Raw genomic sequence first — 11,454 nt, 5'->3', positions numbered from 1 at the left:
GGGGCGTCAACACTTCTAAACTTTATGAAATTTGCAGTCTGAAATTAAATTTACGTCCATGCACAACTTTACATCAAGCAAACAAACAAAAATTGGTCTTACAAGCTCACGAGGGTCATGCAACTTTGTTGTGTGTTTTTAGTTGGTGTGTGTTTTTGCTCTTTTTACACTCTGCTCTCTTGACAGCTGATTGGTTGTCTGTTGTCGTGGAAATGTCGGGGACCGTAGGTGGGGGGCGAGATGTGGGATTTCAATAAAACTGCGTTTTCATGATGGCCTCGACATAGTACTAGATAAAATCCTCCTGCCAAGCCATACAAAGTCCACGTTGGGATCATTTCACGTCGGAGCGAGAATGGCGCTGATATGTCTTCTGTGAGATTGTCCTCATTGACGCGGCCAGCCTGGATGATGGAGATTCATGCGGACGTGCCCCGCGGGCTGCTGGTCACGCTGTTACTCCCACTCTGCCTTTTGGGGCTACACGGGTCAGCCATCGACACAGGTTAGACATGCACGCCTGAAAAGTACGACGGACACGTGTGCGTAATCTTGCGGTGTTGCTTTACCAACAGCAACTATATAGTATCTTCTGTTGTTTTGTTTTATACTACACGCGTAACTTGATCAAGTGTGCGCAGATAACGTTTGAGCAATTACATGGATATGATTCATTTGGATTTGTTTAAATAATGTAGCAAACTTATCACCCTCTTTCTTATACATACTGTATGTATTTGTTCGTCTTTGCTCTGTATATGACAGTATTTGGAGCAGTAGATATTTAAACCAAGTGTCATTTACAAACTTGCTTCACTCGGGTTCCCATAAACTTAATATATATATATATATATATATATATATATATATAGATATATATATATATATTTATTATGATTCAGCTGTATATCCACTAAAACAATTTTCTTAAATTTTATATATATATATAAAATTTTAAAGTGAGAAATTGATGGATGGACTCATGTTTATTAAAGATGTATTTTTATTTGTATGTAAAAGCAGTATCACTACTTTTTTTTATCACTACAGTGCAGCAGCATAAATCATTTTCAATTTTCATTTGTTGGACCTAAATATTAACTAGCCTTTAATTAGTCGTTTTTTTCCACTTCAATTTGCATTGTGAATCTGCTTATGAACGGGGGGAAAAACAATGCAAGCGAGCAGGTAAATGTAACTTCACAATTATAATGTAGGCTATAGTGTCACCCTTATACGTTGATGGATTCGTATGCGTCCGTCCATCCACATTTGCGAGGGGCCGTGAGAGGCATAATTCAGGATTAGCTATCACACTTATCGAAATGTTCATAAACATTACATATCCCCCCCCCCCCCCCCCCCCCCGCTCATAAACATTAGGAAACTGCTCGTTTTCAAGCGTATGACTGAGACGATTTTTTTTTGCTCTCGACTGAAATGCTCTGTATGAAAGAGAGCTTTTCAGTCGTGTGTATGAGAGTGTTCAGTGTTGTGCAAGATCATTTTTCTAATTAATAAACCCAAACATGTTGTAGTGTTTATTAGAGCAGATCAGTCATGCTTTGCTACCAAATGAATGTACCGCATGCTTTTCTTGCTGTCATATCTCTTTAGCTGCGTCACCTTACGCTCACATTTTAAACTTGCGTTCGTATATGTTAATATTGTTTAAAAAGGGTTGAAATTGTAATGTTTTTTGTAGCATCTGCTGAGTAGAGGGGATGAACGTTTCCCACCAACAGCGGCTCCCGAGCTTTGAGACATTCCTGGAGGCCATTGTAGGAGGAGCTATCGGTCTCCCATGGAAACGGAGCTAATAAACTACATGGGTGATTGTACATTTTGTCATTATTTGGCCTACGGCCCAGATGCAGAGGGTGATGGGGGGGCTGCCAAATCCGGATCTGCCCACCCATCTATCCTGGCCCAGCCTATCGAATATCAACACTGCTGATTCACAGGGTTGTTTGATGGCTGGGATTCGTATTTGCATTTGTGTTTATTTGTTTGCGCAAAGACAATAAAAATGTATCATATTGGAAGAAGGTGAGATCAGAATGCCCGTATAGGGTTTAAAGAGTCAATCTCACCTCATTATCTGATCAATGTAGATATTCATATTTAATATACAAACAAAAAATAAATAAATGTAATACATTGAGGACACACAAGAAAAATACATTGTTGGAAGATCAACATACGTTAAAATAAGAGGTATCTGTGATTGAGACTTTGAATTTTCAAACTTTTACTTTGTGAGGTTGACTAATGATTTTTTGGATGCATTTGTTCCACAGCCCTTACAAAGCACTCAGAGCACTTTACATTTTAACTACTCATGACGCAGCATCGTTCTCAAGGATACTTCGATGCGGTCACAATGGTCTAGAATCGAACCTGCAACCTCAGAGTTGCGGCATGACCACTCTACCACTGAGTCACGCCACCCCCCATTTATGTTAAAGATTGATGATGAATGAGCAGCAAAGTTACTTTAATGATTGTTCCATTTTGTTACAGGATGCTCATCTTGTTTTTTAAATAATAAAGAAGATCTCTCAAATTATAGGGGGTCGGGGTGATATTCAATTTAGTGCCTTCAACAGCCTCAGGCCTTGCTGTGGCTGGGACAAGCTGGTGATCATCCTTGCAGGGTTGCCGTCGGGCTGAATCCTTCAAAATCCTCACTTTTCTGTAGAGCTGCGCGATACTTGAGATTTTAGTATCGATCAATACCAAGTAAATACTGGTGCCAATATCGCCGATACTTTGAGGTTAATAAAATATATTTTAAATAATTTGTTCTATTATATATATATATATATATTTTTTTTTTATATTTTTTTTTTTTGCAAATTAGACTTAATTGTTAGGTTCTTAAACATACCATAATATAATATACTCAACGGAAACATACCTGGGCTGTTTTTAAGTTTGTAATGTAGTAATAATCTTCATATTCTTAGTCCCTGTCACTCTTCTGCGCTCAAAGAAACGTCAGCCACCGAAGTTCCTCAAGTCTTGTCACATTACATAAACGATAATTGCATGTTGTGCTACACTAATAACTGGTTTAATTGGTAGTTGGAAAAGCTCCAACCAAGCATAACGTGTCTCATTGTCATATTATGTCATTCGCTGTAAAAAAAAAATTATTTGTTACCGCCAGTGCTGCCTACCGCTGTCATTGGCAGACCGGCACATGCGCGTGTGAGAAACCTAAATAAATAAATCAATGTAAAAATAAAAAAGAGCAAGCCATTTTCAACCCTTTGGATTGGTCAATTGGTAAAAATAACAGCCATACATGTAGACTGATCAATAGCATCTATTTATGAAAAAAAATATACGAAATTTACCGAATTGCGATGCCGCGATATGCTCAAATTCCAGTCAAGGCAACTATTCAAGGAAATATGGTAGCTTTGAGTCTTTGAGTCAGGATTTTCAACTATTAGGGCCTGAAGTCACAGGTGAAAAGTGAAATTCTGGTTGTAATTTGTAATGAATGGAATTGATTTGCGGCGTGCTTGTCTCATCAGTGAACGTGGTGGACTTCTGCGGTCAGACCATCCGGGGCGACGGCATGATCATCAACTCCCATCAAGAATCTAAAAAGTACTACTTTGTAACAATGGGGACCGACTGCCACCTCACCATGCAGGCCGGCTCGCCAAAGGACAAGGTCCAGTTCCACTTTCGCTTCTTCCTGGTCTACAGTTTGTTGCGAGTAGCCCCTCTGAGCCCAGCCCCTCTGTTACCCGAGTCCGCACGTGGCTCCGCTCCCCTCAACCCCAAGCTGGAGCCCACATCCGGGGAAAGCTCAGAGGATCCCTGTCATGCAGGCTCATTTGTTCAGTTTTATGATGGATGGGACAAGAACTCGCCTCCTCTTGGGCCTCCTCTTTGCGGGAAGACTCCGCCACGGCCGGTGCTGTCGACGGGAAACTACCTGACCCTGCGACTTGTCACCCGCGGGACTCAGCCAAGAGTAGACTTTGTGGGGGACTTCACATCGTTCAGACTTGGTTGGTAAATACACACACTTGTCTTTGTATCATCGTGGGGACATCTCATTGCCACTTCCCTTAACCCCAACCCTCAAAAATGATTGCCTACCCCTATTCCTTACCCCAACCTCAAGCTTAACCCAATTCAAACCTAAACTCTAATACCAAGTCTTGACCCTCAAAAAGAGGTCTAAACTTGTGGGGACCACCAAAATGTCCCCACAATTTCAAGTCGGCCCCCACAATGGTAGTTAAACATGGAAAAACACGCGTGTATGGGCCCCACAATGTCGTAAAGACAAAGGCACACGCGCTCACACACACACACACACACACACACACACACACACACACACACACACACACACACACACACACACACACACACACACACACACACACGTTTGTCTATGTCTTTGTATGTTAGTGGGGACCTAATGACATAATGCATTTCCTAGACCCTAACCTTAACCATCACCAAAATCCAATTCAAACCTAAACTCTAATATATATATATATATAGATAGATAGATAGATAGATAGATAGATAGATAGATAGATAGATAGATAGATAGATAGATAGATAGATAGATAGATAGATAGATAGATAGATAGATAGATAGATAGATAGATAGATAGATAGATAGATAGTGATCTCGGGGTTGACAGATCTTTCTCACGTGTACACACAACCAGCAACTGCATAAAAAATGGGGTCCCTCTAGTGGCGAAAACAGGCACTGTCCTGTCTGTTTTCGATGTCTCACTCCATCAACACACCTGATTCGATGAACAGGATCGTTATCAGGCTTCTACAGAGCTTGCTGATTAACTGATCATTTGAGTTCAAATGTTTATTGTCGATGTTTTATCGATTATTGATCCGCTCTCTACTACTTCATGTCACTTTTACCCTCATTCCATTCAAATGCTTTCTTGGCCAGTAAACCAGTAAAAGCCATCACACTGGATGCATTTATCTGAGCTGAGTTTTTGTATCAATCAAGTACACATGCGCGCTGCAATTCCTGCACAACCACACATTTGCCAAGATGCATGAAACTGATGTGCAAAGGTGATTTTGCTTAGAAACGCCACTTTTGCGTGGAACATAAACATTTCTATGCATTTACTAGTGAATGAGCCTCATTGTCTTTGACACAAACGTCACACACTTTCTCCTCAGGATTCAATCAATCATTATGCAGCAGTGAGCCTTACTTCACCTGCAGGAATGGAAAGTGTATCCCACTCAGTCTGGTGTGTGATGACAAGGGCATTGACAACTGTGGGGATGGGAGTGACCTGGAAGAAAATCTGACAACAGGGTGTAAAGGTCAGTGAGGTCATGTTTAATGTGTTGTGTTTAGACCATTTGGTCCTGATAGCTCTCTCCAAGCTACAATATTTTTTGTTTATAAGGTGAGCAACAAAGATTCTAGAACTGGTGGCTCAAAAGGAACCCTCGATTTACAAACACCTCAGTGTTCAAACTATTCCATTTACAAACCACAGATGAAACAAAACTATTGCCCAATGTTAGAAGCTTGCCTTTTCAGTGTTTTGTGCCTTTATTTTACTTATTATTTTCTATTATGACAACTCAATATGGGTCCGAGAAAAGCGACGAGGGATGCAATCTGTAGTTAAAAATATTTAAAACATCGTCTTTTGTTATGTGGCTGTTTAGCTCAGTGGTTAGTGTGTCTGCTTTTGGTTCCATGGTTTCCTGGTTCAAATCTTTGTTATTACAATCAATTTTTAGGAATCATAATTTAACTGGGACCCAACTGGGCAGCCTAGATGGGTCCTATTCACTAGCCCATTTCATAACTATGTGGGTTTTAGCTTGGGCCCATACGAGACCAACCTTGACTCCATCTGGGCTTGCCCACATGGGGCCACCATGAAATCCCTGGCCAAATTTAACTGGGACCCAGTTGGGCAACCCAGATGGGACCCATTCACCAGCCAATATCCAACCCACATTGGTGTGTTAACAGGGATGATAAGATTTTGCTTGATATTGAGAGGTCTTTATAAAACAATACTTGTAATTAGGGGTGTGCCCAAAAATCGATTCTCATAAGAATCGCAATTCTCATTTAGTACGATTCAGAATCAAATTTAAATGTCCCAATATCTATTTTATTAAAATTATTTTATGCTGTCTTCCCTTTGTTTGTGTGTCCCTTTATTGGGAGCGCTGTTCATGTTGTAGCCGATTTGGCCACTTAGGGGCAGTGTGGTTCCACGCGGTCTAATACACTGTTAAGTTGTAGCCACATTAGAGAGTAAAAAGAAAAAGTCACGATCAAGTTATTCCAATAAAAGTTTTGTTTTTTTTGCAGCGTGGAGCCGTTCTTTTGAGTGATATAAGTAGAGCGCTAATTAGCATTAGCGAGTCAGACTGGAGTAGACCATTACGATTCCTTGCACATTTATAGATTGAAGAAAAAAATCATTGTCAATCAAGTCATTTTGAATCAAAAATCGTTCTTAATCGAAAATCGATTCTGAATCACACCCAAAAATCTGAATCGAATCGTGAGACATTCAAAGATTCCCACCCCTACTTGTAATGTTTTGGTTGTAATCCGCAGTGTTGTAGAACTGCGTTTCTTTATATTGATGTTTTTTTAATCTTATTTAGCTAAAGGGGGGAAATTAAGAAAAAATGATAAAAAAAAAAAAAAAAAGACTATTTGCGAGGACTGAGAAGTGTATCAATGGCGCTCCACATCCAAAAAGAAAAAAAAGGATGTTTTTGTTGCTACTGACATGGCCAAGGGAGCAAAGTATTTTCGAAAGGACCATGAAAAAGCTTTGGACTAAGTCAAAAAGCTGTTGATGATTTGGATTTGGTTTGGAAACAGCTACCTGGCTTGCCGCCATCTGAAGTTAGGCATCCGATCTTGATGCCCTCCACATTTTCAAAACGGGTCCCCTGGCCTTGATGACCTTCCTGAGCATGGAAAAAAAAAAGGGGGGGGGGGTCATGGAGCCAGGTCTGACAAGGGAGGTCATTCCAGCACTGCGATGTTCTCCTTGACCAGGAAGCAACGGATGCTCGGGGCATTGTGAGTCGCTGCGTTGTCCTGGTGAAGCTCTTGCCTTTTTTTCAAGAACAAAGCAAACGCCACAAGATGTAATTGTACACACGATGGTTGGTCATCCAGCCCTGTGGCAAGAACTTACTGCAGACAATGCCTCTCACATTGAAGAATTCTTTCAACGTGACTTTCACTTTGGACTTAGACTGTCTTGGTCTTGCTTTCATCGTTTTTTGTGACGTCAGACTTTTCAAGCGTCTTCAAGGGTCTTCCGCGAAGATCTATGATTCATCACCAGTGATGACTCTACCTTTAACTAGAATAAAGTTCAATAGTTGCAAAGTACTGTGGTCAGTTATACACTCAAGGGGAGGCCCGGGCAGTTTCCCGGTGGGCCACCAGAGGTCACTATTTCGCTCATTTTAAAATCAGCCAATAACGTGCTTTTTGGTCAATCTCGCCAGGCGCAAAAAGTTGGAGCGGTGTAAATTTTCCCGCTCGGTTGGTCGGACCAGCTATCTCCATAGCGGCAACTTCAAGGTGATGTTTTGTGTGCTCAAATATGTTTACAATGTTTTTGAAAGGTGTATTTTAATATGTGAGTGGGTTTTAATAAGTTCAAGTAATGTTTTGTTTCAAGAATGTAGATGAGGTCAAACTATTAAAACATTTTTTTTTATTGTTTCTAAATTGTAAATTCTCACCAATTGCAGGTGGGTCTGGAAAGGTTCCGCTGCATTAGAATAGGTTCACTGTACGTCGTCAAAACAACACTTTTCTGATTTAGTTGGTTGACCAAAGTCTGTCCTTCCTCAGCAGGTCAGCTTCTACCTCCAGAGCCACCAACACCAATAGCAACCCCGCCTCCATCTTATGTAAATCCCCCCACAGTGCCAATTCCCACACACTTCAACTGTGGCATTGCAGTCAGCACTCCGAGTTATGAGTCCGTTTCGGGTAAGTGGAATGTAACTTCACTTTGACTTTTGTAATTATTGTTTCTGGGGCGATGACTAGCTCAGTGTTTTGGGCATCCACACCAGGTGTATTTGACCCCGGTTCGATTCCCGGACTGTGTGGTCCTTTCCTGCACGCCATTCGCTCTCTCTCACCCATTTCCTGTCAATTCTTCGGCTGTCCTATCAATGAAAGGCTAAAAGGAAAATAAATAAATAAATAATTATTGTTTCTGCCATTTATTGTATCTTATTAGTGGGGAAACTAGATTAATAGTTAAAAGTTTTTGTGTGAAGAATCCGTCCGTCCTTTCATCCATTTTCTTAACCGCTTATTCCTCATAAGGGTCGCAGGGTTGCTGGAGCCTATCACAGCTGGCTTCAGGCAGTAGATGTGTGACGAATACAGGTCATAAATGTATGTGGATCGCATTAAAACCTTGGATAGTAATAATATAACAGTTCTTAAATCTCAAATATACATTTCTGTCTTACCTGCAATTTTACTATTATCTACAATTTAGGACATCTATATTTTATTTAAGACATACATCTTTCATGGAAAGCTTTCGATAATGGTCGCACCAGATGATGGTTGATTACGCCACATAATATTTTCAATTGAAATCAAAGTTATGAGGCTAACAATTAGCCATCTAAACAAAACAAGCTAGCTAGCCACATGAGTAAAATTATAATGAAAGTATATATTTGTTGGGCAAAATGAATAAGAATTCTTTTTTTCAGGTCATACCACATGATGTCCAAATATGACCACAGTTGCTAATGTAATAGTTGTGAGACAGTACAAACCTGATAGCTGCTCCCGTAAGTTCTAGTGGATGATACAAACTCATTCAACCATTTTCGGCAATAAAAAGTTAATATTTTGGCTATAATTAAATTGATAATTTATTATTTTTGAATTATCGATAACATTATATTTCATGTGCTATTAATACATTTAAAAACAAATTTTGCCACTTGTTGTCGACCAAAAATGACATCACAGGTGTTCAGAGCTCAGATAACGACCATTCACGGCCCACCTGTTTTCTGGGTTTGGTCTGAGCCACGATTGGTCTTTATCTGAGCCCTTACCCAAGCCGCAATCTCCAACTCGAACCGGAGCCGTTCGTAGCCAAGTGGGACGAGGCTGGGATGAAAATCAGCATCTCAGAATCTGAGACCATTATTATTATTATTATTATTATTATTATTATTATTATTATTATTATTATTATTATTATTATTATTATTATTAGGACGGCAAAACACTGCACTAAGTTAACTCTGGTCGTACTCAGCAAGCCTTCCAGCTTGCTTCGGGTACGTGGCCAGAGTTTTAATCTTCATTTTCTCAACAATTGATTTGATTGTGAGAAATTTGTTCCCCAGCTATTGTTTCCAAATGTCCCGTTAGGGAGTACACATTCCCACATGGCGGTTATATGTTTCGTCTTCTATACCACATTTTGGGCCCGATGTGAACATATTTGTTCATTTTTACTTGTATTATTATGAACAATGAATTTTGATTGATGGTGGTATGTAAATAAATCTTGTCCACTTTATAATGAGTAAGAACTAGACTGATGCTAGTCAATTTTTTTTATCCCCCCCAATAGGAAATCTATACTAGATTCAAACTCCAAAGTGACATTTTAGCTGGCATACACATGACAATTAAATAAAGCACTGATATTCTCTCAAAATGTAGATTTTAGAATAGTCAGTAATGGTGTAGTGGTTCACTTACACGGTGTGGGTTTAGTTTCCCACTAAGTGACGGTGTAAAATTTATTGTGAATGGTTGTCTGTGCCTGTTATTGACTGGCAATTAGTCCAGGTTGTATTATTCTTTTCGCCTGAAATTGGCAAGGATAGGTTCCAGCTCCTTGATTCCCCGAACAACATAATCAGTATACACATTGAATTGATGGACGAGCGGACGGATGGACAGACTTTAAAGGTCCCGCTTTGCATGTCTATTTGTGAGGCTATTATAACCACTCATTCAAATCCCAAAATGTAAATAATGAACATTCTTTCTGAATGATTTTCCAGAGTCTCCAGCTTCTGTGTCCTTGTTGGTTCTATACATCATCCTGGGTGTGGTGGTGGGATGTGGAGTGCTCTGCTGGTGCTGTTGGTCCCCCGGCTGGTTCCTGTGGCGCATAAGTATTTTACGCTTTTTGCCGTGCTGCAACACGGCCTGCGCCTCTTGCCAACTCTGTGCCCGCAGCTGTACTCACAACAAAGAGCACCGTCTGGCAAAAGTCACCCCACAGTCGCCGCTAAATGGGACGCCAGCAGGTGTGGTCGTCACTAACGCAGATGAAACTCCTTCTGCCGTCGCACTTTAGAGACAAGGACTGACTGCTTGATCACATTTGGCAAAAAGGTCTAGCGTGAGCAGTGATCTGTGATTATTGAACATTGATAATGACTGTATGGAGCACATCAACTGTGGAGGACCAAAATTGCCCAAATTAAAAATAGATAAATGACTAAATAAATAAATGGATGTAAAATAAAATATAATTCAAAAATTAAATGCAAAAAAATAAATATTATTGGAAATAAATCAACAACAAATATAGCCTATATATATATATTTGTTGTTGATTTATTTCCAATAATATATATATATATATATATATCCCTAAATAAAAGTAAAAAATTAATAATAATTAAAAACAATAAAAAATGAGATTCAAAAAATACAAATAAATATAAAAATAAATGTCAAAATAAATTTTTACTTGTATTTATTTATTTAGCGATATATTTTACATTTATTTCTTTATATTAAATCTTTTTTATATCCGTTTTTTTTCCACTTTTATTCATTTATTTAGTTTTCATTTTGGCAGTTTTGGTCCTCCATAATCTACCTTTTTTGGAGAAATGGGTAATATTAAATAGCTGAAAGCATTTGACTACAGGAAAAACTGTTTTTGTGTTTTACATTGTTTATGAGAAGCAGGGTGTAGACTTGTGTTTTATTAAAACTTGTGAATCCCCACAGCACGTTTCACTTGTCATAAGGGCTCTCTTTACATATGATTACAGCTCTTTACAATGTTCCAGCGCAGCTCATCGTTTTCAAAACAGCTTTTAGTTTATTGTATAGCTTTGTTGCATTGTGTTTTCTTGAATTTTCATGCGAGTCAACGTTTCCAGCTTTGACCCAATGTCTGACAAGGACACTTTTGAAAATAAAAGACATCCTCATGCTCAAGAACAGCTGTTCTCCTAAACTTCCACTCTCAGCAGTCCACTGTTTTTCCACAGCGGGACGTTTGGACTTACGGAGCACAGCACGTGTCAAGGTCTTGTTGACCTTTTCTTTTGATATATTGGACTGCCTTCCATCCAGCCAGTTATTTTGTATCAACTATCCAGGACAGGGTGACAGGTGAGCTGTGA

General features: G+C 39.5%; 1 protein-coding gene across 2 annotated transcripts; it reads left to right on the top strand.

Moving 5' to 3' along the window:
• The first annotated feature begins 283 nt into the window (after positions 1 to 283).
• Positions 284 to 10,580, top strand: ldlrad2 (low density lipoprotein receptor class A domain containing 2). Of its 2 annotated transcripts, none has more exons than XM_086087582.1 (5): positions 284 to 505; positions 3,546 to 4,031; positions 5,200 to 5,349; positions 7,886 to 8,023; positions 10,090 to 10,580. In XM_086087582.1, exons 1-5 carry the CDS (start codon positions 367 to 369, stop codon positions 10,386 to 10,388), a joined length of 1,212 nt encoding a protein of 403 aa, XP_085943708.1. In that variant the 5' UTR covers positions 284 to 366; the 3' UTR covers positions 10,389 to 10,580. The 2 variants fall into 2 exon arrangements, with proteins under 2 accessions (XP_085943708.1, XP_085943707.1); XM_086087581.1 differs by having other exon boundaries at positions 7,883 to 8,023.
• Positions 10,581 to 11,454: the final 874 nt, after the last annotated feature.

This window comes from Leptonotus elevatus, chromosome 10, assembly GCF_054856555.1.
Source record: "Leptonotus elevatus isolate MCC_2025b chromosome 10, RoL_Lele_1.0, whole genome shotgun sequence".
Taxonomy (NCBI): Eukaryota; Metazoa; Chordata; class Actinopteri; order Syngnathiformes; family Syngnathidae; genus Leptonotus; species Leptonotus elevatus.
The sequence above is the reverse complement of the archived record's forward strand: the minus strand, read 5'-3'. Positions and strand labels throughout refer to the sequence as shown.